Source organism: Melospiza georgiana, chromosome 9 (assembly GCF_028018845.1).
Source record: "Melospiza georgiana isolate bMelGeo1 chromosome 9, bMelGeo1.pri, whole genome shotgun sequence".
Classification (NCBI taxonomy): domain Eukaryota; kingdom Metazoa; phylum Chordata; class Aves; order Passeriformes; family Passerellidae; genus Melospiza; species Melospiza georgiana.
The window spans coordinates 26409624-26435666 of record NC_080438.1 but is presented as its reverse complement, the minus strand read 5'-3'; the positions used below and the strand labels follow the sequence as shown (position 1 = coordinate 26435666).

Genomic DNA, 26043 nt, shown 5'->3' with positions numbered 1-26043 from the left:
ATGGGTGTTTATAGCGATATTTTCTTCAGAGGCAGAACAACCACTGTTTACACATGCTTTTAAGCAAAATGAAAAGAACTACAGCACACACATTTTGCCTTTCACAAACACACACTTAAGCCAATGCATTCAAGCAGAGCATGTTTGGGATGGTGAATGTGTCAAGATAACCCAAACAACACTGGCTGCAATTCTTTACCCATTTGTATCTCCATCAAATATGATAGTTATTTCACTCAGACAAAAAGCATAATATACACACAGCAAAAAAAAAAAAAAATTTATCTCATCTATATATAGTATGCACTTATCATAAAATGGTAGAATTAATACAGAGAACTCAAAGGCAGTTGACACCTCCAGAAGGAATTAAAATGCAGGTTCTTGGGATAACTCCTATGCCAGTTTGCTCTTCCTTCCAACACAGTAATTTAAATAAATTTACATTAAGCACTGATATTCCTGAAAAGGCTTATAAATAATTTGGACAATAACAGTGGAGTAATTCTCTCACAAAAACTCCCCAAACCAAACAAAACCAAACCTCTGAACTTGGGGACAAACCAGACAGTACATGGTATTACCTTTAGATTGGACAACCAAGTTCAGAAAATAAGGGTAATAATTCTGCCAAAAATCCTTCAGTCTGGTATAAATACAAATGTTACATTTTTTTAAAGTTATGTTTTAATTTCTTTGTAGTACCTGCAGATGTTATAAAGCAACAGGTTGGCTATTTCTGTATCAGTAGGACTCTTCTACTGAAGAGACAACTTTTAGACATTTTATAGAATGGACATTCCTAAAGAATGCAACTGAAAGTATTCAAGCATAAAGCTGTGAAAACAATGAATAAGAGTAAATATTGCCTGATTTAAACCTGCTATAACTCTAAGAAAAGCAGAGAGAACTCCATGAGCCCTGCAAAGGGATGTGAGGCAGCACCATCTAAATGAAATCATGTTCATCAGTGCAAACCCAATTCCAACACCACCACAGTGCAAACCACCCTCCCCCATTGTGTCCTCAATAAAAAACATCCCATCTAGTGATAAGCACAAGAGATACCGTGTTTCTGAATTTTCCTTGCAGAAGGGAATATTTTACAAAAGGATGTGTCTCTGGCTATCTTCTTTCAGCAGTTCCCAAAGCAGAAGAGGGCGGGATTTAGCCCCAGTGCATTTACTCTCAAACCTCAGGCCACCTGTGGTGAGGGATCTCAACACACCAGCCCCACTGAGGCTGCTTCAGCAGACAGAAACTTGGCCCCTTGTAGTTCATTGTCCTTAAAATCATAAATGCACAGTGTTTGTTCCCTCTGTGCACAAAAGACAACAGGAAATGCCTCTGGGATTAACTCATCACCAGCTCTGGGATCAGCACAAATGGTGAGCCTCCATCATCTCCTCTAGGAGTAGCTCAGTGGGTAGTGAATAGCACCAAAAATGCCAAGCTCAAGGGCTTGATTCTTTGTTCAGCCACTTAATCAAAATATTAACTGGATGGTTTTGGTTGGGCCCCTTCTAACTTGGAAGGAGCACACATAACCAAGTGTGATTCAAGTTATTGTAACAGCACTGAATGCAACCATCAGTGCTCCTCACACACAAATGGCCACTTACACGTCATCTTTCATTGGTATGACCGAGTATCACTAGAACGCTATCTTATGAGTAACAAGTGAACAACTGCTCCCCTCACGGGGCCGCCGAGCGCTGGGACTGCCCTGGGAAAAGCAAAGTGTGCGGCGATGCCTCACCTGACACCGGCTCGTGTCGCTGTGGGATCTCCCAGTGGCTTTAGGCCGTGTCCTGCCGGATTGAGCTGTGTCCCGCTCGGTGCCGGTGAAGCCCCGCTGAGGGAACGGGCCCGCGGTCCCCTCACGGAGCCGCCTCACCCCCGGCCCGCCAGGGGGCGGCCGCGGCCGCTGTGGGAAGGGCGCCGAGTGTCGGAGCGTTGGCGCCGCTCCGCTTCCCTCTGATGACGCAGATCCTCTGAAGAGAGGCCATGGCGAGTGATTTCTACCTCCGCTACTATGTGGGGCACAAGGGGAAATTCGGACACGAGTTCCTCGAGTTCGAGTTCCGGCCCGACGGTGAGAGCGGGGCCGGGGGCCGGGGGAGGCGGGCCGCGCTCCCTGAGGGCGGGCTGCGGGTCCCCCGGCGTGGGTTAGTGCGAGGGTTAATGCTCAGCCTCTCCCCGCAGGAAAGCTGCGCTACGCCAACAACAGCAACTACAAGAACGATGTGATGATCCGAAAGGAGGTGAGGGCAGCGCGGCTGAGGCGCTCGTGCCAGCCAAAGGCACTGTGGGCTGGGTCAGGGCTGGCTGGCGTTGCCGGGGCGCTGTGGGCAGGGCTGTATTCATTTCTCTGCCGGAATGTTGTGTCCAGGCTTATGTGCACAAGAGTGTGATGGAAGAACTGAAGAGAATAATCGACGACAGTGAAATCACAAAAGAAGATGATGCTCTGTGGCCTCCTCCTGACAGAGTGGGCAGACAGGTACGGTGCATAGTGTCTCTTCTAATTGATCTTTAATTTTCATGTGTTAGCTCTTTGGAAGCATAACTAAACTTTTTCTTCAAGCCAGTATTTTTTTCCAGCTTAAAGGGAAACATAACCTGAGTAGTGCCTCAATGGCTGTGTAGTTGTAGAAGCTAATAGGATCCACAGACCTGCTGCATTTGATATCTTTGTAATAGAAATTTGTAATAAAAACCATCACAGTACTGAAGTATTTCTGTAAGTGGTACAGTGAAGCCGTAAGTTCTTATAAGCTTTTATTTTTCAGGAACTTGAGATAGTAATTGGTGATGAACACATCTCCTTTACCACATCAAAAATCGGTTCCCTCATTGATGTAAATCAGTCCAAGTACGTACTGTGCTTTTGTTTATGCTGCCCTTGTTTCTATTTAAAAATCTGTATTAGAACTTCCTGATTATTTGGTACATGTATTTTATATTGTTTCAAAGTATGAATCAGCTCCTGGGGGCACCAGTGCTCTGTCTTGCAGCACAATGTGCCAAATGCCTTTAAGCTGTGGTGTTGCAGGCTGTGTTCTCACACTCAAAGAGCAGACCCTGCTGTAGGAACCCTGCTACACACATACAGAGTCTAAGCTGCCATTGTGCCAATTTCTTAGGGAGAATCGAGATATCTGTATTTCACCTAAGCTGAAAAGACTGACAGTTTTGGGGAAGGGGAGGGTAAAATCCTAAGTGGTGTTGATACTTGTTTTCATGATAAAATGTATATTTTGTAAAAACTTTAAATGTTCACAGTTGGAGTACAGAATATTTAATCAATCTGTGTAGAATTAAACAAATCTAAGATGACATCTAAAAAGTCCCCCTATAGGCTTTGGGGTTTTTTAATACATTAGTTCAATAACCTGTTCTTTAAGAGTATCAGTTTAATTTTTTTTTAATCTTTTAAATTTTTTTTCCTCTTTCTTCCTTCTTTTGTGAACTGCAGAGATCCAGAAGGCTTGAGAGTATTCTATTACCTGGTCCAGGACCTTAAATGTCTTGTCTTCAGTCTTATTGGACTCCACTTCAAGATTAAGCCAATTTAAGTCACACAAACTGAAGTTTGTATTGCAATGTCAGCAGTAAGGATGGGAAAGGAAGATCCTGTTCCAGACATCATTATTTCTGAAATTCTTTTGTACTTTAGATTATTTTTTTGATTGTTATTTTGTTGTTGTTACAAACTGTCAGTGACTCAATAAATGGGTAAGATTTGTGTTTTTAATTTTTAAGCTGTGGTGAGAGACTGACTTCTAGTACTTCTTTTATAACGGTGCATTCAGAGTGTGTCACTTCACTTGTACCACCCACACACTGCACTTCTCTACATAGCAGTGGAAAAATGAATGAAGCCTGGCTCTGTGAAAGAAAACTTTTGCCAGTTGTCAAGGCAAACTCTTCTTACCATCCTGAGCTGGGTATTTTGTTGGCCAGCCAAGAACAACATCTGACTGCACAGGTAAATGGTTATAGCAGACACACAGCACCTTCATCCAGCCCAGGGTTACCCGCTTGCCTCCAGAGCAGAGACAAACAGGGGACTGAGGAGCCATCCAGGAACTTCACTGACTGTCTCGTTGAAAAGCAACCTAGAATGTATTTAGTTTAGATCTAGGCTAGCTCATCTGTTGTGCAGCATTCGTTAAAAGACTTTGAGGGGTCCCCCACAGGCCCTGAGGGCAGACGCCATGGCAGTGCTGCCAAACCGCGCTTTTGCTTTCTCTTAACATGTCTGGTCTGTAAGAAGACGCTGCAAAAAAAAAAAAAAAAAAATTGATTAATTGATGTGTAATGTTGAAAACTGTCTCTCCCGCTTTTCCTCTCCTCCCTTCAGGCACCTCCCGCTACCCGCGCGCGGGGCGGTGGCGGCCGCCATCTTGGCTGAGGGCAGACGCGGCTTCGCGCCGGCCCAGCCGGGCAGGGAGCGTGGAGGCGCCATCTTGGCTGAGGGCACGGCCGCGGGAGCAGGGAATAGCAGGGAATAGCCGGGAATCCGTGCGGCCATGGGGGTAGGTGAGAGCCTTTGCCGAAGCCATGGGGACAGGGGGAGGCTTGGCCGGAGCCCCGCAGGCCCTGGCCGTAGCGGGGAGCCGGGCCGGCCGGGGCTGACGCCGCTCCGCCGCTTGCCTTGCAGAGGATCGGGCTGCAGCTCCGCGCCACGCTGGAGAACATCACCCGGCTGCGGGCCGAGGGCGAGGACTTCCGATGGTACCTCAAGGTGCGGGGCCGGGGCCGGGAGCGTTTCCCTGATTATTGACAGCTTTCAAACTTCCGATTTGTGTTCTCCAGCTGAAATGTGGGAACTGCGGTGAAGTCTCCGAAAAGTGGCAGTACCTGCGGCTGATGGTGCGTGCGTCCCTCGTAACCTAACTCCCAGCAAAAATGCAACCACAAACCTGCCTCTTACACACTTAACCGCATCAAGGATGTGACAGCTTACCCTCCAGATGAGATCGGTTTTTTTCATAGCTATATGCATTTAAAAAATTGTCATGTTCCATATTAAAATTAATATTTGGAGAATGTTAATTGACATGTGCCATTTTAATGGTAACCGTTGCTAACAAAGTATTACATCTGTTTTAAAAACATATCTGTAAAGGTTGAGGCATATTTCTCTACAGCCTGTTTCTCTGATGCTGATGGAATCCTTTTGGAGAAGGTTAGGTAAATCAATATGATTTAAGCATGCTAAATCAGCTAATTTGGAAGCTGAAAAAGCAGGATGAAATTTGTCAGGGATCCTTGTCTGTTCTTAGCAATAATCATCCCTTTTTGTTGCATATAGCTGAATGGTAAGAATGTATTTTGAAGAATTAGTAGAGCATGCCTATATGGATAAGACACAAATATCTATTATTCCCTATTTAAAGTCTAGAATAGAATTATTCTTTGATAATTTCAACTTGTTGAATTATTAATCTCTGTAGTTAAGAAAAATGCTGCCTTGTTGCAGTATTTTTAAAAAGCTAAAAAGGTTGTTGTAAAAACTACCTTACCTTTGCAGTGGCTCAGCTGAAGTGGATAAAAAGTCTCTCTTGTCATGGATTTTAGGACAGTGCTCCCCTGAAGGGCGGCCGAGGAAGTGCCACGATGGTGCAGAAGTGCAAGCTGTGCTCCAGGGAGAACTCCATCGGTACGTGCTGGGACACTGACCAGGCAGCATCCATTTCACAGTTTCTCTTTTAGTTCCCATTTTTGCTTGACACTATTTATAAAGAGCTTTCACCAGGGATTTCTGCCCTTGTGCACTGGTGCTTGAGTCCCCAGCAGGCACTTTCTGGACAGCAAGGCCTCCTGGTGAGTCCAGCCTTCTGCATGAACAAAACTCATCTGTATTGTTATTTCACAAAAGCATGCAAATCTTTGTGGCATTGGTACGGAAAAATGGTGCAGTGTAAACTTCTCAGGAGAAGGGAGAAAAATGGAATTCTGCCTTTTGAAGACCAGCTGCAGGAAAACCTTGCATTTCTTGTGTTTCTTTTGCTTTGTAGAAGGAAATTGCTTTGAAAGAAGATCCTGGTGCTTGGTTTGTGCTGAATGAAACTGAAGACATAGTGCCACTCACTTGTATATTTCTTTTTTTTTTAGATATTTTAAGTCAGACAATCAAGCCTTACAATGTAAGTTTGTTTCCTCTTCTATGTGAAAGATAAACAAGCATTAACAATATTTTGAGTTTTGCTTTATCACCCTCCTTCAAGAGCACAAAAAGCTGGTCTTGTCCCTGGACAGAAATTGTCTTGTAGACTTCTTTACAGCCTCAAGTGTAGAATGATCTGATACATTTCAAAAGGCAACAGAGAACTATATCACCCAAATCAGAGGTGATTATATAATGCCCCTCTAGGTTTCCTTTCAAAGTCTTCCTCATGGCAGATAAAGAAATTCTAGTTAGGAGCATCAGAGATGACAATGCTGCCTTGAAAGCAATCCATTCCTAGACTAATGCTTGTCACTGTCTCTGTTAGATGGAAACTGATGGTTTTCTGACTCAATCACAGGCTGAAGACAGCGAGAAATTCAAAACCATTGTGGAGTTTGAATGCCGAGGTCTGGAACCAGTTGACTTTCAACCACAGGTGAGTTCTTCTTTGTGATTTGTTTCTGTCTTTAAAAGCACTTCTTCTAGAGTGATAAAGTACACACTATTTGAAATGGTTCTGGAACATCTTGGACCTTTCCAGATTCCCATCCTTCCACAGTTCCTTGTTTTGAGTTTTTCATTTGACTCAAGAAAAAAACCAAAGCAAAACCTTGCCAAGAGCTAACACAAACAACTGGTATTCTCTGTGCCAGTAAAATCTGAAGCTAAGCACAGCTTGGAGTCGTACTCAAACTGTCTCACAGGTGACTCAGTGTTAATCTGAATTCACTGAGAGGTCTTCACTGCTCAGGTCATTGCAAAAGAGAGTCTTTCCCAAAGGCAAAGTGCAGCATTAGACCGAGCACCACTTGCCCCTTGTTGCATTACAGAGTCATCAGGTTATGAACACACCTCAGTGTGTGTCCTCTAAAATACAAACAGATTTTCTTTGGGGTTGACATCACCAGAGCCACAGGAGATGAACACTGGCATTTTTCCATGTGCAGCTTGAGCAGACAAAGCTTGAAGATCACTGGCAGTTGCAGGCTGTGCAGAACACACCTCAAGGTTCAGAGTTAAAGGATTCTTCAGGGCCAGTCTGCAATGACTCATCTCTTGTGCATGGTCATGCTCTATGCCACTTAACTCCCTGCTATTTTTAACCCATTATTCCAGTCCGATTAGGTGTAAATAGACTGACAAATATAAATCTGTCTTATCCTTCTCTCAGACTGGGATGCTGGGCTAAGAAACAGCCCAAAAAAGCTGATCCTACAAAGAATTTGATATAAATAGAAACCCTGCTGCAGTGTGCTGGGGGGAAGTCTTTATTTAAGTGAAGTCCCATCTTTTTGAAGAATGGTTATTCCTTTATTCCAGAATGGTTATTAGTTTATTCCTGCTTGAAAGCTTTGCAACTAGGCTTAGGAATTTGTACTTGAAGAAAAATCCATGGGAAAACTACAAAATGTAGGAGATGTTTATAGCTCTGCATCCTAGCTGTCAGTTTTATTACAGAACAAAGACTTCACAGCTGTAACAAAAGTTTTAATTTCATATTCTGAGTTCGGTGCACTTGAATCCCTGAAGAGGTATTTCAGTGAATTTTTGGATGCCTTAATCAGTAAATGAGAGTTTCCTGTTGCTCAAGCGACTTCTGCAGTTCCAAACAATTTTGTCAACTGCTTTATATTGGCATGATCCAAGCCAGCCTGGTTTCTGCACCACCCTAGATCTCACTTTTGATTAGCACTAAACATGGCATTTGGCCATATAATCACTGTATTTTATCTGTATTTTTGGTACACATAACACAACCACACCTGGAGACAATTTAAAGTGGCTTAATGCTTGCATGTCTTATTTAAATTATAGTAGTTATCAAAAAAACCAACAATCCCAACTACCACCACAAAACATTTGAGTGTTAGAGAGGAGAAAGTATCCTTTGTTTTTCTGATATAAACCTTAATTTTAGATCCCTTGCAGAAAACCAGGAAGAAGCTACCTTTGATTTTCAGCCACTTGTTAATAAAATTCTGTAGTTAGAATTGACAGTGTAAGAAACCTTCCTGCATGCTACAGAAGTGGCTGGGATTTTTTAAATGTACTTTTAAAATTAGTAAATCTTACTGTACAGCTTGGTAACTGTGAACCCTAAACTGAGAGAGCTGTTCCTATGGAAGATAAACCAGAGCACCTTCCTAGAGCTGTCCTTTCTCCACTCTTTAAAAACAGCAGCAGTGGTGGCAGGGAAGAACTGTCCCCTGTGAAATGCTTGTTTGGGATACTAATCTGTTCACTCAGCCAGCTGATCCTCCTTACACATAAAGCTTGCTTGTCACTTGTGTGCCTAAATCCAATACAAGCTGCTCCTTCTCTGGAGTGTCTTGGATTCCAGTATTCAAGCCAGAACTATTTGCTTTCTTACACATTTTTAATTACTTTCCTTGCAATGGATTATGAAGCTATTTTGCCTGTGGACTCTGAACACAAAGCTATTAATTGTAATTGGATGCTGCTACATAAATTTAGGAACTAAGCTTTCTTATCTAGAATAGTTGGAAATACTTTTCTTGCTGGGAAAAATAGAGGAGCAGTGTTCCCTCATTTTACTCTGGTTCCTTGGATTGAATTTTCCCAATGCACAAGCAGGGTCCCAACCTTATACTGACCCCTGACTAGGAAAGAGCTTGCCCAGATCACTGGAGCAGAGTGATACAGAGCTTGCCCATTCTTTCTGCCTAATTTAAAAGAAATACAATACATTTTTGTGCTGAGCTACTTTCTTTAGATGTTTCAATGTTCATATTTATTATTTTGTCAGTACAATGTAATTTCAAAACTTTCTGCACATGTGTTTGCAGGCAGGGTTTGCTGCTGAAGGCGCAGAATCTGGCACACCTTTCAATGACATAAACTTGTTAGAAAAGGTATGTTGTCTTAGTTTCACTACTTACCTAGCTTGCCCTCCCCACATCACTACTCTAAAATAAACACCCTAAACTGGTTTTAATCTTCCTGTAGCCACAGGAAAGCCACAGAAGGAGAGAGAAACTGAATAAAGTATGAACAATTAGCATTACTAACAGTGTCCTTTTAGAAGTATGGATTTGTTAACTTAGCAGCTGACAAAGATTTAAGTCACTCAGGAATTCCAGAAACCAAGAACCTGGAATACTAAATGGTTGTCTAGGAAGATTCCTGCCCATTGTCCTGTGCACAGAGAGGTTGAAAAGTAATACAGACACTGTCCTTCATAGCTCAGGATAATGGCACCTTGCAAATCTTCTTGGGTGTGAGCAGGAATCTCAAGGTCACATCTGTTCCCTCCTATCCTACTTGGCAGGGATCTGCTTGTCTGCTTACCCACCTGACTAGGGTATTGTAAATGATAGATAATCCTTTCACCTGCCATGGCTGCTGCTTGTCCACTACAGGCTGGGGACTACATAAGAAAATAAACCCCAGCAGAATATATATATATATATATATATAAACACTGAGACTGAAGCTCATCTAATTTCAGGTTACTGAGCTTGCTACTCTGACGTGTTAAAATTTAACTTCCTACAGATATCTAAGACCCAAACTTTGAGTAACGTTTAGTTCCACTTTGAATTCCAGTCTGTGCATTCTGTCCTTTGTGACTAACAGTGTGAAATCTTATTTCCTACAGGATTGGAATGACTATGATGAAAAAACAAAGGAATCTGTTGGAATCTATGAAGTTACCCATAAATTTGTAAAATGCTGAAGTTCATGCCTGTGACAAATTATGACAGAGTTATTGGTGGAGGAGCTGTAAACATCAGATATGCAGCTTCCTTGGAGTTACTTTTTCACATGGCTGCCATTCAGAAATGGAAACCTAAGCTGACAGAATCATTTAGGTTGGAAATGACCTCCAAGACTGAGTTCAACCTTTGACCGACATTCTGAGTTGTACTTTCCATGCCCTAATAAAATATTTCCCATGGAGCACTTGGAGATGGCCTCAGTACAAACTGAAAATAGCACATATTGACTGAACAGTGCCATGGCCTTAAGGCTGTGGGGTTTGGGAGTTACATGGTTCTGGTGGGCTGTAGCTTAGCTAATGCACTGAGTAACTGCTTACACAACTTACAGCCTTGTAGGTTTTAGTAGCTGGTCACCAGGAAGTGCCTACATTTGATTGTTTAACATAAGCAAATAAAGTCTTCCCACTCAGCACTCCTATCGTGAGGAAATGGCTGCAAGCATTAGTAAAGGCAGTGTTAACTCTTCAAGGGAACAGCTACACCTTTAAGCAGCTTTCTGCCCCTCTTGGTAAAGACTGAGGTGAGTTTCCTGAGAACACCTACTAAGCCTGACTGCTGCTGACATTTTACACAGTTACAGTCCTCTGAAAAGCAAGTTATCTTTCCAAGTATGTCATTAAGTAAACCTGATTTTTAGGTGAAGACAGACTTTGTACTCCTTGGCGAGTGCATTCACAATCCTGCCAGCTGGTCTCATGTTTCAAAACAAAACAAAAAAACCCCACCAAACAAACCCAAAAAGGGGGAAAAAAAAAGCCCAGCCAATCTTTAGTGAATTTTATTCAGACTTTTGGTCTGATTATTGTTTCCTGCTACATTACATCTTTATTTCATACTTCCAGGACAGGGTATTGCTTACACTTACTGTGCTAAATGAAAAAGACCCTGGGAGAACCTGGAAGCTGAGATACCCAAAGGAAGAGCAAAGGGAAGTAGTTTCTGAGCCTCTGAACCTGACCTGTCACATCCAACCAATGTGCTCAGACTTTCCTGCTCTTTCCTGATACATTTGGTTGATACATGCCAGTGGGACACGAGCTGCATCTACACAGATGACAGAAGCCACCACCACTGTGCAATTCAGCTCCACAGAAAGACTTGGCCTCCCAGAAGAAAAAGAGTGGAAATCAAGGGGGTAAAAGGCAGGAATTCAAGATCTACATACCAGAGTGCAGAATGCTTGCAGCAGTTTTCTTTCCAACCTTTGTAAGAAACGTGAGCTATTCATAAAGGGTCTGTCCATGCTGTATGATTTAGAGATGGCAATAAAAGAACTCTGTGGTTATTAACAGACAGCTTTATTAAAATACAATCTTTTCCAATCAGTTCAACAACCCAGTTGGTGACTGCAGGTTTCTTAAAGCCTCCCATTTCATTTTTTGTGTCTCTAAAAGCTGTTATAGTGAAAAGGCTTCAAGCAGTTGAGGCACAATCAGTTCTGATATAAATTCAAGTTTAAAGAGATAAGTTAGTAAGCAAGCTTACTGCAAGAGTGCAAATTGAACCACTCTTCCATGTTTAAAATTATTGCATGTATTTTTTTAAAACCAAACAGTTCAAGAGCGGTATCACAGTAGTGTAGTCTGTCCAAACATTCATGGAACACAGGTATTCCAAGTTCATTAACTCAATAAAAATGCTTATTTTAGATTATGTGTTTTAAGAACACATGGAACTGTTACTTAATTTGACATAGTTAATGTCTGTATTTCCTGAAATGCATTCAAGGTGTGTAATTGATTTCTTTGAAATGGATAGACATTTCCTACTGAATTTAACAGGCACTTCCTACTGAATTTAACAGTATTCAAGTTCAGTGATGATACATGAAGCCAGTTAGGCTGGGCAGTCTCATCCATGCTGAACATTAATTAGTATGTCAATTAGACATAATCTGCATTTTGTTCTGCAACTGTAAAGTGTTCCAATGTCTTTATGTCTAACTACCAATTTTCTTACCCTTCAAAACATTAAAGATATCTTCTAGTGACTTGTGTATACACTGAAGGTACTCTTTACCATTCCTAGCCGGGTAAGAGGAAACATTACAACCTATCCAGTCATCCTGTACCTGATACCCCACTCCAAAGCCATCAGCCACCACGGGGCCAAAGCCTCCCAGCTGCACAGCCGGGCTCACCAAGGTGCTGGTGGAAATGATGTTGTGGTTGAGGCGGGCGTAGGCCTGGTCCTGATAGAACTCCGGCAGGGGCAGCCCCTTGGACGAGGCCAGGTAGCGCAGGCTGAACAGGTGCCGGTCAAAGCCCTGGCCTGCACGAAGGAAAAACAGCTGTGAGAGAGGTGCCTGACTCCTGTGGGAAGCAAACTCACCTCAGCCACAAAAGAGGAGGTCTGTACAATTGCAGTTTATTTTTGTACTGATAGAAAATATTTTTCAGACTTTTCATGCCCATGTCCTAGGAGAACGAGGCCTGCTCGTTTTACTACAAGGCTCAACAGGAGCAGGAGAGTACACAAAAGTGACTGTTAACAGAGTATTTTAATAATACATCACACTCTTTGATTAACTATTTACCTGAACAATTTTAATAATACATCACATTCTTTGATTAACTATTTACCTGAACATAGCCAAGTTGTTTAATGCAGAAAAAGCACTCCCTAAAATTTACTAATCTAAAGAGAAAGAGCATCTTGCACCAACAAAAGGAGGCAAATTTTAGACTCTATGGGATCATATCCAACAGTCAGTTTTACTGCTATCAATTTCAATGTTTCTGGGAAGGACAGTTCAAAAGAAAGCATTTACAAAAATGCCAGGAGTAGCATGGCCAAAAGATGAGTTTGATTTGGAAATTGTTAAAGCCTTTATCCCCTGCAGAGATAAGACAATAGCTCCTCAGACTTAAGCCAAAGTTCTCCTTCAACATGCACTAAGTAAATCTTCAAAGAGTCCAACTGCTCTAAGGAAAAAACTAAAGTACAAAAATTTCTCAACACATGAAAGGTGCTGTAGGAAGCACAGAGGCACTCCTCTCTATCAAGAAATGAGTGAGAATGAGCCTTCTGCTACTGCTTTTGTCAAGTTTACATTAGACATCCATCAGCATTAAAATATTGAGTTATAAATACTTACAGCAACCTTATAGACACTTCAGTGCAAAAGGAGGAGAGTTTGATGCATTCCCACTTACCCATAGCAGCCTCCTTTGTCAAACGGCCGTGGTACTTGGAGCACTCCATTATCAGACTCTGCAGCTCCCCAGTGCTGTGACTGGAGAGTCCCTTGACAAAGGCCTCAGAGCATTTCTTTGTGTGCACAGAGGCAGGCCGGATGGTCTCCGTGCGGCCGTGCTTGAACGCCGCAGTGCTGCAGGACTCGTACGTGGCCACGGTCTGGTCGTACTGGCGCAGGAAAGCCATCTGGAAGGCCAGCTGAGCCACAGCATCTGGGCTCACCTTCTTCTGCTTTAGAAGCTCCTTGCCCCCTTCTTCGAACTGAATCATGTTAAGAGACAGTGATTTTACAGTGGCATCAAATGTCTCCTTGGCTTTGGTAATCCCTGCTTTTAAGGCATCGTTCAACTTAAAGTCAAGTTTCTGCACTGCTCTGGAAGAGTCAACTGAAGCAGGCTGGGACTGGGGGCTGATGGCTGGTGTCGTGGTGCTATCTTTAAAAATCTCATTCTGGAACCTGAGCACAGCCACACCATCTCCCCAGGAATGCTCAAAATTAATTCCTGCAGTGCCATCCTTAGCTATGATAAGACTAAAGGATTTGTCATACCAGCGGTTTGCACCATCTCCGTGCAACATAGTGTGGGACAAGTGCACTAAGTCTTTAATGGGAAAATCATCTAAAGTTAAACAAAACATGGCAGAGTCTACTTTTTGAAGAGCTTCTGCATTGCCATTGTCCAGTAGATTCTTCCTCAGTGCTGCCCATGTATTTCGGTTTTCACTGGTGAGGTAGCCAAGAGGGAAGGCTGGGGCCGGGCTGTTGTCACTAAGGATGTATTTCAGGTGTGCATGTATTTCTGAGGGTTTCAGCATGTTTCCATCTCTATCAATAACATCAAACACATAAAAATTTCCATTTCTCAACACTAATAAGTGTCTTGCCTTTTCATCTGTATAAAGCTCATCTTTGCTGAGCTTAGGAATCCGTGTAGAATTGAAAAGCCTGAAGTACTGAGACATATCTAGGGGGTAAGCATTGACCATGTAGGCACCAAACCAAGAAATTGAAGAAGGCACAAATCTGATAATTTTTTTAAAGAGCTTAGTGTCACTTTTTTCTGGATTGAGGTGAAAAACCTCTGGTTCAAGGTAACCAGCCCTGAAGGTCTTCATAAAACGTATGGCAGAAACAGTCATGTTCGTAGCTCGTATGAGCTGATCGTTGTATTCTGGTTTCGGATCAGGTTTAAAAGACATAAATGGATTAAAATTCAAAAGAATAGGCTCACGTGCTTTTAGGTACATGTCAAACCAGGGACCTGAAAATTGAGAGTTGAGAAAGAGGTCAGAACATAAAAGCAGCTTCCTGAGTCAGACAAGAAGTTCATGTAGTCCAACAGTAATCACGAATCACACACACTAAGCAAGACATACATATGAAATAATTCACCCAAAGCTTCTCCAAACCTCCATTATGAAGAAGGACAGTGTTGGCTAATCATAAAAATACAGGGTTTGGAATAATCCATGTCAAGGGTGTCCATGTCATGAGCAACAAGGGCCAACTCCCTGTTTTCTTTATGGCTCAATGATAGACCTTAACTGCCAGGACATAGAGTGCAGCTCCCCACCCCAGCTCTATTTTGGCACACGCCTCACATTTGGAGTGGTTCATGCCTTCACCTACTCTTACACTATTAATTTCTGCAACTCTCTATCAATGAGTGCATCTTGCTGAGGTTAGAAGGCTGAACCTTCTACCCAGATTGTAAGAAGGGCAATGGCTAGTTCCAGAGGCTAAGTTACAATTTTAATTACAGGTGCTCACAGGTAAGTAACACTCATCTACAGTTTTAAAACCACATCTGTCATCAACACGTAGCCTTCTAACTCCAGACTTGAAAGTCCAGGATGGAAACAACTCTACATTCTTTCAGAAACCAATTTCAAGTGGAACAGGTCTTTTATGAGGCATAAAGAAGAAAAATAACTGAACAAAAAACAATACAGACACTCCACCATTCATAGACAAAAAGCAGCATACTGGTTAGCACTGATGAGCAACATAAAGCCACCACTTAAATCCCAAGACGTTGTTCAAAGTGAATGGAAAGGAAAATACAACAAACCAAAGAGCAGTTTTTGTGAAATAATCTGGTATTCTCTATAATAATCTGGTATTCTCTATAGACTGTGTGGCAGCTAACACCTTAACAGGCAGTCTGAACAGACAGCAAGGACAGAAGTGCATTCACAGGGCAACATGGAAACTTCAAGTGGAAGTTGAATATTTCCATCTCTGCTACTATCCAATACTTTCATGAGCAGACACTTGTATGTGGAAGGAATACTAAAGTGTAATAATCAAAAGTAAGACTAATCTATACATATGCTCTCCCTCTCCTGATTTGTTTCTATTTATTCTCATTTTCTTATTTCTGTCACTCCTTTTCTTTGGCTCTTTAAAAGAATATAGTTTTGTAGTTTTAAGGGCTTTTAAGTCCCAACTACTGATCACTTCTGCCTCCCAAACTTAGTTATACTTTGTGACCTCTCCCCTCCCTCAAAGTTTACTTTTCTTGCTAAATAACGTGGAATTATTTGGAAATTATTGCTTCGGTTTCCTTAAGGGAAGTGCTAAATAAGCTCCTCTTTAACCTAAACCTTATAAACTCATGAAAAAATACCATTTTTCCAGTATCTATCTACCCAGAATTCTGGCAGAATAGATGACATTGGATAATGAGCATTCTTCTTTCTACCAGCCTCTGAAATAGCTCAAATACAGCCACAGAGGGTGTTCAGAGCAGGTTATTCCAAGTTTCTGGGCTACTTAAAGTTCCAGCCTATAATACCTATGGTATCATGAGCAATTATGAAGTATGACAACCTACAGACTTGTCCTACACACAGGAGGCCAACAAACCTGTGATGTAACTTGTATGCTTGTTCTGATTGTCTTGAGCAACCAGTTGCTCATGCAGCTCTCTTCCAATCCCCTTTTCAAAGTCATGAGCAAGTTCTTCAGTTTTCCTACAACAATCAAGAAAAGAGTCAAAATGTTGTCACAAGTCCCATTTCTTAAGTTAACACTTGGTTTTGAAGCAGAACATGACACTGCAATGTGTGTTTGTCCATACCTGAACTGATCATCATTTAAAAGTGGTTTCTGGGCATTCAGGTATCTCTTAATTGTATCTTCTAGCTTGGGAACTGGCAGTCTGCAGGAAGTGGAACACAGAGATGTGCACTTGATGAGCAAGGGTATGAATGAAGCCTGTTTCTCACACAGTCATCTCTCTTTGCCTCCTTTCATCCATATCCTTCCTTATACTATTATATATACTATACATACAGATATGTATACACACACTATACTATATACACTATTATACATAAATTTGGCTAATACTGAAATGCCTCATAAGTTTCTTGTGGAATAAGAGAAGCAAGGAATGATGGACACCAGTCAGCACACAATAATATTCTTGGGAAATAAGGCAGAAAACCAAACTGACTGTCTTTTTACGAAGGTACTGCAGTGATGGAGCTAATCCCTCACAGGAAATACTGTGTCAGGAACCGCAGCGAGGAGAGGCAGCTCTGTAGAAGGAACGGTTCGGCTGCCAGCCCCGTTCGGCCCCCCATCCCCTCACAGCTGGGTGCTGGACATCTCTGTCTCACAAATTTTCTAATCGGTATCTTTGTCAACTTCCTCTGAGCCTGAGTTTTGTTTCCTATAGCACACTCCCGTTACACTCGCGGGGTTCGGGCGCCAAGGGACAGTTTAAGTACCAAGCTTACACTGACACCTGGGAAGCCGAACCCGCTTACACTGACACCTGCGAAGCCGAACCGGCTCCGCTGCAGACAGCGCGCACCGAGCGAGCCGCGCACCGCGGCGCCGGGGCCGGACGTTCCCTCTGCCCTTTCCTCACAGCGGACACCCCGGGCCGCCGCCGCCACGCCCTGCCCGCGTCCCCCCGGAGCGGCGGCCCCGCCGTACCTGGGCAGGCTCTTCTGGTAGTGCATGGTGGGCACGATGCTGCGGTGCAGGAACTCGGCGGCGCCCGCGCCGCTGTAGCCGCGCCGCCCCGGAGCCGCCCTCAGCAGCTGCCGCGCCGCCATGACGGTGTCAGGCTCGCACCGACCCCGGCCTCGCCCGCTCCTCCCGGAGCCCCGCCCACTCCCCCCGGGGCCCCGCCCACCGCCCCTCCCCGGGGCCCCGCCCGCCGCTCCTCCCGTTTTTCTGTTATTCCATCCCAAAAGTCAATCGGATACATGCTGCAAAAGTATCGAAATTACCACCGTGTTGGGGCGGTTCAGCATCAGTCCTCTTACATACAGACTAATAAAACGTTCTGATTCATTAATAAAATTTTCTGCAATCCTCTTGTTTTCCTGCAGTCCACTTGTTTTTATGTTCAACATACGGACTCCACGTATTTTTTTCTTTTATTTTCTCCCACTCCGCTTTTTTTTTCTGTGTGTGTGTGTATCCATATGTCCTACTGACTACACAGGACTGAGATCCTGCCCCCAAAAAGAACAGTTTAATCTCTCCTGAGGTTTTTTTCACTCACACATGAGCATGCAGCAACAAATACTTGCTCACGGTATAAAATGTAATATTATAAACACACAACCTAGTTGTACTGTGGGGAAAATTTTCCATAAAAACATTGAATAATCTCAGAATATACCAAAAACTACAGAAATGCTTTCACAAGAAAGCGTGGCATGTGAATGGTTATGGTGGTGTATTTTTATCAGACACTCACCAGCATAAAAATCAGCATTGGGATTGAATGCGGACACAGCAAAGGAAAGGAAAGCAATCCCTGTGGCTTAGGCTGATAATCCTCTGAAAGTAAATTGGCCCTACTCTAATCAACATAGTGGTTGGAAGAAAAGTGAAATCATTTCACTTCCAAGATAATAAATGCCCAGTGACAGAAGGTGTCCTTGCATGTTCCAATCTGTGGCTATTTCCTGTCTGATGCGTGTCTCTCATGCTGCTCATTCAGCCTTTTTTTGGCAATGAAAACAAAAAAAACCAAGCCTGCTTTAATTAATGAAGTCCAGTTTCACCTAGCTTGCCCTGCTGTGATAGTCCTGTTCAAAACGTTACCTGCCCTGCCCTTTGGGAAACCTGCTCTGTTCCCTGGCTGAATGCTGGCTTGCAGGGTCGCCTTTCTGGGTTTGGGTGTCCAGACCCCAAACTGGGGAAGACTGAAGAATCCATCGCCTTTCCCCCAGGATTGTCACTTTGTTTTGAACTGGTCTTGTTTTAGAAATACTACTGCATTCTGTTCTAATTTTCCAGAGCCCCCTAATCTTCTTCCAGGCTCTTAATGATGTAGTTGATAATAGGATTGTTGGTATTAATTTGGAACAATAATGCCAGCTGCTTGCTTGGTGGCTATTGGCAGAGGGGTGACCTTGCGGGTCAGCTAAGCAGAACTGGAAGTGCTTTGATCTGATCTATCCAGAGCCAGATCTGTGCACCCCAACAAGAGGAGCGAGTGAATTCTCTCCCCATGGGATGCTGATTCCTCTCCCAAGAGCAGACAGGACAGCATGGCGGTGGCCCTGGACGCAATCCTCGCTCGGATCAAGGATGTTTGTAAAAGGAACGGGCTGCTCATCCTCTCCGTGCTGTCCGTCACCATCGGCTGCCTCCTGGGGTTCTTCCTGAGGACCAGGCGCCTCTCCCAGCAGGTAAGAGCAGCTCCCAGCGAGTCCCTGCAGAGGAAATGCCAGACTTACATAACAGAAGGCATGTGTACCTTGGGGAACTGCAGGGTGGGCTCTGGAAGGTAAAAGTCACCTCTAAGTGTGTGTTAAAATTGTTTCGTTTCATCTGCTTGTCAATCTATGCTGTTCTTTGGGTCTTTTCACTCATTCTCAAACAATAGGTTAGCAAAGGGTTTTGGTCCCTCAGACTCCTGGGAAGCACAGCAGGAGCACAGTAGGATGTGGCAGGTATGGGTAATAATAGTGGGCATTTAAGCTAGATGAAATGTAGCATTTCATACAGGCCTGCAGAAACTGGTAGAGCAATATATTGCATTTTATACTATTCTGGAACATACTCAGCTAAAGAAAACACTGGGAATATTTTTCAGCATCAGATGCACAGGGGTGCAGATGTTTATATTGCACTAATGGTGTTTCATATTAATAAATTTGAGATTTCTCATCATTAGCAGAACATGTTACTGAAGTCACTTGGGGAATTCTCCCCCTGCATACTTCAACTAAGCCCTTTGCTGGTGCTCATTTCTGCTGTATCAGTCAGACAGACTAGACAACAACATGCTCTAACAAATGCACTGTTTGAGCACAAAACAGAAATCTCAGTTTAAAATATAAGTCATTTAGTAAATGCAACTAAATTAAACCAATTCTGGTCTCCGCTACTGCAAACCACTGTCTGTCTGAACATCATTTGTGTCCAAGCCATAGCTTCAAACATGTCTAGGAAAACAGACAAAATGCAGAATGGAGAGATTTTTCAGGGCAAATGGTTAACAACAGTCTCCAAGAGATGGCACATTTCATTTTTGTCTTCCTTTGTAAAGGAGCAAACAATGCCGTGTGTTTATTGAATAAGAACACATTATGTAATCTAATTAATTTTAAAATTCCCTTTTAAAGCCTGCTATCTTTGCCACCTTGTCTTTGCCCCAAAGGTGCAGATTCTAGCAATGTTATCTGACCCACAGCTCTAGCAGCACTTGTGAAGACAGCCAGTCTTTAGCTCAAAACAATAAGCACCTCTCCATGTATTTCCAGGAAATTAGTTACTTCCAGTTTCCTGGTGAGTTACTGATGAGGATGCTGAAAATGCTGATTCTCCCTCTGGTTGTCTCAAGGTAAGTGAAGACAATTATTATTCCAATAACTTTTGAAGTTTTCTAATTGAGATTTGTCATCACAATGGTTTGGTTGTGGCTGAATTAGGTGACGGTGCCAGAGGCATCAGAGCTGCCTCACATTCATATTTATAGTGGAGCCACGAACATGTATTTTAGTTGATAGGATCATTTCTGCCAGACATCATTTCTACCTCATATAGGTACTATTTGCTTTACAATTAATGAGATGGGGGGGTTTTAAATTTGCTTACTTTTTCCCTTGTAATGGAAGACCTTTCCTTCAAGCTACTTAGAAGTTAAGTATATGGAATAAATAATTCGCTTTATCAAAAAGCCTGCATTAAATCTAAACAATTGATATAATACACTGTACAAATACAGTGAAAAAGCACAGTTAATTCATAGAGTCCTGCAGTATTCTGAGGTGTGCTGTATGTGTTTATAGTATGATAAATATTGAAAAAACCCAGTGTCTCCAGTGAACTAACAATATATAGCTGGCTTTGGCTGGAAGTGAAAGTGATTTCTTCATTTGTTCAAGATAGAGCCTTTAGTGGTGGCACTTTATCAGTGGCAGAATTAATGATCTCAGTGCTGGAACTGACTGGTGCATGGCAGCTGCCTTTGCAGTGGGAAGGTGTCACTTAGGGCAGGCTTTTCCCTAATTTTGACTGCCTTCCCGCTGACTGCAGTCCCAAAACACCACCAGCTGGATGGCCAAAAACTCCCTCATGTGCCCAAGGCTGGGAAGTTATTAAAGAGATGGAAAGTAACAAAACTGAGGGAAAACTTACTGCAATATTTGGTTCCAGTTCTGAAACCTAATTCATACACCAAGACCTCATCTTCCACTATGAGAAAAAAACAAGTTTCTGGTTTTCAGATCACTGACAGTTGTTGAAAATGAACAGGATTAACAGCACTAATTTTATTTTTAAATTATCTACCCTGACATCTGCCTCCTCATGGTTTTTCACAGAACAAAGCTGAGTCACAGTGCTTTGTGCATGAAACTGGTTTTATAACCATAGACTCACACCTGGTCCTGGCCCCTGCATCTAGAGAACATCAACACAAAACATGCAAGAAGATTTTTTTGAGAGGTGAAATGAAAGTTTTCCAAAGAAAACAAGAGTCTTACATGAGGAAGGGACATAGTAAGGAGGACAGAAAAGGGTTGGAGCAGATTTACGTGTCCTTCCATAAAATGTGCAGTCCTTTAGATCCTCCAGTATATTCAGAGATGTTAGGAAGAGCAGCACAGTAGGAAAGAGCTGCTCTGGCACAGCCTGTGATGGCTCTGAGCTGCCTGGAGATGTGACAGCTCTGAGCCTCACTGTCACAGCAGCTGCACTGTGTCCTCTGAGGTGGAAAAACAGAAACTTTACAAACCTTCAAAGAGGTTCCATTCTCCTTGCAAGTGTGAGTCCATCTCCCTGCATAACAAACTAGCAGTGCCTGCTAGCACAAACTGAAATGGCAAGGTTTGCAAGAAAAAACCACTCCAGATATAACAACATTCTTGTACAGTTTGGGCATTTTTGGCTGGTTGTCTTTTGGGGTTTTTAATAACAAGCACAGTGTTTTCCACACATGTATTTCATAAAATCAGTAAACCAGTACTGTATTTTTATCAATCTGCATGCACATTTAAACTACATTTCTTTGTGGATTTGGAATATCTTCAGCCTGTCCTGCCAGAGTACTGGCATTTAAATTATCTTTTAAATTACTCTCTAATATTGTTTACAAAAGCCAGGAGCACAGCACCATAAAAAGAACTCTAAATATTGCTCTCCTAGTTGAAATTAATGCAAGTTTTTATTTGAACACATAAGTGAAGAAATTACTTGTAAAGAAAAGGAGATGTGAGAAAGGAAGATTAAAAGAGAGACATAGTGCAAACTATCCTATTTCCAAGTCCAGAGCTTATTTTGAAGGGTTGTACGAGAAGTAAAAAGTAGCAACTGGATAGGTTAGAAAATTGACAATAGACTAGAAAAATCTTATACTTACAGACCACTAGCAGAAATCCAGCCTTAAACAGAAATGGCTGAAAATTTATATTCCACCTCTTGACCTCTTGATTGTTAGAGAGTTAAAACAGAACTTTGCAGATTGTATCCATTAGAAATGAGGAAGTTATGATACAGTCAGGTATCTCTAAATGATGTTTATTTTAAAAGTTCCTTGGATGCAGAGGAAATCTGTAAAACAACAGGAGGTCATTTCTTCAAAGCACAATTTCTTTATTTCCTGAACTTTGTTGCTGCTCCTGGAACTGCTCTATCCCAGAGCTCCAGTACCTATTTCTGATGTCTCCTGTCAGCTGTGGTCTTATTTCTTTCTTTTCCCATAGATAGAAAAATCTTGGAAAAGCAACCATCACCCACTAGCCTGTCAGTCTGCGCCCTGCATGAGCTTTTGTTTTTGTTGAGGCATGGACCTTCATTAAGGGTGGGGGTTGAAATTATTTCAGTTATCTGATTACATAAAAAAAGCTTCATAGCACCAGAACAACTCTGAAATAAGTATATATTTACTGCACCCATCCTCTGCCTGAGATTTAGCCCTGCTCATACCTGCCAGTACCCCCTGAGTGTAGAGTTTGCTTTTCTCAGTTGTGGGAACAGGTACCCACACAACACTTATGCTGGAAAGATAAAGAAAATTACAAATAGTTGACAGTTCGTGTCTGCCCAAGGGATAATCAGTAATGGAACCTTACAAGACCAAATTTTAGAGCCTGTAGTTACTAGTTTACCCTGCTTACTTTATGTGTAAACATGGGATACTGCTGTTAGACCTGGGCATGGAAATATTAAGAAAGCTGGGAGAGAATAGGAGCCAAATCTGAATTTTTAATTACACATTTAGACACTGTTCCAGCTCTTACTGCAGCTCATTAGGGAGATGTCCTCAACAATCCTCAAAGATCAGCTGCAGAAGCTCTGAAGTTCCCTGATTCACTCTGGGACAGAGGCTTCGATCCTCGTTTGACAGGGACAATGCAAACAGTGTATTTTCCTCCTTTTACGCAAAACGTTTCAGCCTTCAACACATCTCAGGTTTTCCAGCAGCAGGCGCAGTTCCCTGCGCATCCTTGTTGTATTGCACTAATCTTACACATCCTGTGCTGAAGTTGTGTTTATCAAAGCCCTCATGCAGATCCCGCTGCCCAGGTTTGTTCCCCGCCCTTTCCTTGTCCCTCCGGCATTCCCGGCGCGGCCGGAGGCTCGGGATACCCCGCAATGCGGCCTGCGGCCACCGGGCGGCTCTGCCGGGACACCGAGCGCCCGCATCCCGGGGATGGCCGGTGCCACTGCCCGGGCTCCCGCATGGCCGGTGTCACTGCCCGGGCTCCCGCATGGCCGGTGTCACTGCCCGGGCTCCCGCATCCCGGGGATGGCCGGTGTCACTGCCCGGGCTCCCGCATCCCGGGGATGGCCGGTGCCACTGCCCGGGCTCCCGCATCCCGGGGATGGCCGGTGTCACTGCCCGGGCTCCCGCATCCCGGGGATGGCCGGTGCCACTGCCCGGGGATGGCCGGTGTCACTGCCCGGGCTCCCGCATCCCGGGGACTGCCGGTGCCATTCCCTATCCAGAAAACAATAAACCTTCCACTTTCTTTCACTGGGGTTAGTTATAAACTTCCACAGACACACACACATACTGGATTCCTTCACCTGTTCCCAGACAAGCTGATTGGCAGAGATACCTGTGCACCACTTGAGTTTCTCAACTTCTTAAATGCTTGATGTAATCAAATCTGATGTCAATGTTTTTGTGCTCTGCATGATACGAAAGAATGGGAGAGGAACAAAGGCTCAACTTTTCCCTTAATATCTTCTCACATTTGCTAAAGACAATGTAAACCCTCTGACCTGCTCCTGTCTGTGGCAGCTCCAGCACGGGCCAGGGGTGCTGGCAGGCACTGTGCCACAACTCACACACTGTCACCTTCCTTCAGAGCATTTCTGTGCCCATTCCCTGCCCCACATGTTTACCAGCTTTGTACTGATCATTTCCCAGTGGGCCAGAAATTGATTTTCAGTAAGCATGACTTCTTTGACTTAAGCTTTTTGTGGAGGCTGGTACTGAAACCTGATCTGTCACAACTGCAAAGTTTTGAAGAATAATATTGTATTACTAGAATAATATTGAATAATTCACCACTGTTGAGGCATTTCTAATGCGGGTGTCTGGTTGTTCAGAAAAGCAGGCTAAAGCCAGAGTTACGCAGGTTTGCACCAGGTGAACCTGCTGAGTTCTCTTTGTCCTATATGTCTACCTATATATGTAATAGAAAGTTGCATCCTTTACTCCAGCACCCTCCTTGTTTATATGATTAAGTTTTTATCTGGAAAAAGATACAGGGCTGAGTTTTCTAAGACTTTGATTAGCAGCCAGCAGTAAGAATGGGAAAAGAATTGTCAGGTCAGACTCAAACTGTTTAGCTGTTGTAACAGCTTTGTTATATTCCCTTTGGTAAAAAAAGTTTAGTTTTTTAAGCTCAGGAATATTATTACATTCTGTATTTATTTACCACCAACCATTTTCTAGATGTTTAAGAAATACTGAGTAGCAGAGATTTGATCCTTTTCCGTGAGCAGATCCTGTTAAAGAAATATTATTCCCTTTTATAGTCAAAAGAAAAGAACTGGTTTGACCCGTACTATTTAAATTAAAGAGCTTGTTCTTCTGGGTATGTTACGCCTACAAACAAGTGCATGCTAATAAAATTTCATATTTATTTGAAGGCCCATTTGGGTGTAATAATAAATATTAGTTACTATTTTGGTTTTGTTGATTAATTAAATACAATATTCTAAATATAGTACTGTCTTTCTTTAAAGGGATTCCTGTCCATAATGCCATCAGTTCTGGTAATCCTTCATCCTTCTGCTCACATTCCTGAGTTGGTGATTCTTACTCATGTCTTAGAGCCCAGTATTTAATTAGAAACTTCTCTTTTTAGTATCCTTTTCCCATACTTTTTTCTCCCAGCTCTCTGACTGGGGAACACACTGGTATTTGAACATCTCACCAATGACAAGTATTGCTCATTGTGTTTTAATGGAATTCTGGCATTGTTTGGCTGTATGGGGCCACACCAAACTGACCACTGGACTGGGCAGGTTGTGTTGGGCACTGTTTGTTTGCTCTCAGCTGCAGATGAAGCTGGCAATAAACCTCACACTGGAGATTGTTCACCTGTTTTTCTACTTAAGATCATAATTTGTTAGGGATGAAAAGTTTGACCCAAACTCTCCAAGACCTGTACTGCAATTAACAATTTAAACCTTTTACTGTGAATATAAACCACTGTCTGATAAAATCAATAAAATATCCATTCAGAAGGAAAATCATAGTCTAAAAGGCTATGTTTTTTTTTTCTGGTTATGGTCATATTTAAATAAAGAGGATAGCCAAAATTAATCTACTCAGTAATACTGGTTTTACATGAATGACAATTTGTACAGTACTGTTTCTTCTAATACACCCCTGGTACTAAGAGGTATTTTCCATGTCTCGACACATAATTTACCTGAAGACCAAAAGGGAAAGGGTGGATAACAGAAGGTTCTGGTCAGTCTGGGCTTGGTCTTTTCTGCTATGTATGTGTTAAACTATTCCCCTTCATACCAGCTGCTCTGTTCTTACCCTTGTGCTGCTGCCAGACTGGGGTGTATTTAAAAAACAAGTAGATGTGGCACTTGGGGACATGGTTTGAGGGACCTGGCAGTGCTGGGGGAAGGAACAGTTGGGGTTAAAGATCTTAGAGGCATTTTCCAAACTAAAAAATTCCATGGTTCTATAATCGAGTGCAATCAAATTTATGTACTGTATTATCTAGTGAGGTGCTGAGGAGCAGCTGCCTCTGGGTCTCTGAAGAGCCTGCTCAGAAAAATGTTCCATGAAGTACCAAGGCAGAAGTATTTTCCATAGAATGAAATTGCTTTGGGAACACAGGGCTTGTTTTCTTCACATTATTGGCTGGTGGACTTTTCCCTCTGTTTCACCTCTGTTGCACTGGGGAACAGCCCTTCCCCAAGAGGGGAGGGTAAACCTTCTGTGAGGTGGGTATGGGGAAATCTGT

At 42.8% G+C, this 26043-nt stretch overlaps 4 protein-coding genes across 6 annotated transcripts in view; 3 read left to right on the top strand and 1 right to left on the bottom strand.

Annotated features, from left to right (window-relative positions):
* The first annotated feature begins 1977 nt into the window (after positions 1 to 1977).
* MAGOH (mago homolog, exon junction complex subunit) lies at positions 1978 to 3764 on the top strand. The gene is made up of 5 exons (XM_058030038.1): positions 1978 to 2095; positions 2206 to 2264; positions 2393 to 2503; positions 2793 to 2875; positions 3479 to 3764. The coding sequence occupies exons 1-5, from the start codon at positions 2008 to 2010 to the stop codon at positions 3576 to 3578; spliced, it is 441 nt and encodes a 146-aa protein (XP_057886021.1). The 5' UTR covers positions 1978 to 2007; the 3' UTR covers positions 3579 to 3764.
* Positions 3765 to 4383: 619 nt separating this feature from the next.
* CZIB (CXXC motif containing zinc binding protein) lies at positions 4384 to 10106 on the top strand. 3 transcript variants are annotated; one of them, XM_058030035.1, is made up of 8 exons: positions 4384 to 4545; positions 4667 to 4740; positions 4822 to 4878; positions 5587 to 5668; positions 6124 to 6155; positions 6537 to 6614; positions 8986 to 9051; positions 9798 to 10106. In XM_058030035.1, exons 1-8 carry the CDS (start codon positions 4536 to 4538, stop codon positions 9873 to 9875), a joined length of 477 nt encoding a protein of 158 aa, XP_057886018.1. In that variant the 5' UTR covers positions 4384 to 4535; the 3' UTR covers positions 9876 to 10106. The 3 variants fall into 3 exon arrangements, with proteins under 3 accessions (XP_057886018.1, XP_057886017.1, XP_057886019.1); XM_058030034.1 differs by having other exon boundaries at positions 4391 to 4541; positions 4667 to 4750; XM_058030036.1 differs by having other exon boundaries at positions 4533 to 4541.
* A 1090-nt stretch (positions 10107 to 11196) lies between these two features.
* On the bottom strand, positions 11197 to 17212 carry CPT2 (carnitine palmitoyltransferase 2). Its single transcript, XM_058030033.1, has 5 exons — positions 17069 to 17212; positions 16203 to 16283; positions 15989 to 16095; positions 13077 to 14381; positions 11197 to 12192 (listed from the first exon to the last, which is right to left on the bottom strand). The coding sequence occupies exons 1-5, from the start codon at positions 17188 to 17190 to the stop codon at positions 11861 to 11863; spliced, it is 1947 nt and encodes a 648-aa protein (XP_057886016.1). The 5' UTR covers positions 17191 to 17212; the 3' UTR covers positions 11197 to 11860.
* Positions 17213 to 18642: 1430 nt separating this feature from the next.
* SLC1A7 (solute carrier family 1 member 7) overlaps positions 18643 to 26043 on the top strand; it is a 47666-nt gene continuing 40265 nt past the window's right edge. Inside the window, exons 1-2 of the mRNA XM_058030206.1 lie at positions 18643 to 18783; positions 19861 to 19940. Of these exons, the coding sequence (XP_057886189.1) occupies positions 18643 to 18783; positions 19861 to 19940 (221 nt within the window). The remainder of the gene's footprint in view (positions 18784 to 19860; positions 19941 to 26043) is intronic.

Coding starts and splice junctions, on each gene's coding strand:
- MAGOH (XM_058030038.1), top strand. CDS start 2,008: ATGGCGAGTGATTTCTACCTCCGCTACTATGTGGGGCACAAGGGGAAA. Junction 2,096..2,205: donor GTTCGAGTTCCGGCCCGACG/GTGAGAGCGGGG, acceptor CTCTCCCCGCAG/GAAAGCTGCGCTACGCCAAC. Junction 2,265..2,392: donor ATGTGATGATCCGAAAGGAG/GTGAGGGCAGCG, acceptor TGTTGTGTCCAG/GCTTATGTGCACAAGAGTGT.
- CZIB (XM_058030034.1), top strand. Junction 6,156..6,536: donor AGACAATCAAGCCTTACAAT/GTAAGTTTGTTT, acceptor ACTCAATCACAG/GCTGAAGACAGCGAGAAATT. Junction 6,615..8,985: donor CAGTTGACTTTCAACCACAG/GTGAGTTCTTCT, acceptor ATGTGTTTGCAG/GCAGGGTTTGCTGCTGAAGG.
- CPT2 (XM_058030033.1), bottom strand. CDS start 17,190: ATGGCGGCGCGGCAGCTGCTGAGGGCGGCTCCGGGGCGGCGCGGCTAC. Junction 16,284..17,068: donor TACCAGAAGAGCCTGCCCAG/GTACGGCGGGGC, acceptor CACTTCCTGCAG/ACTGCCAGTTCCCAAGCTAG. Junction 14,382..15,988: donor GCATACAAGTTACATCACAG/GTTTGTTGGCCT, acceptor CTCAATTTTCAG/GTCCCTGGTTTGACATGTAC.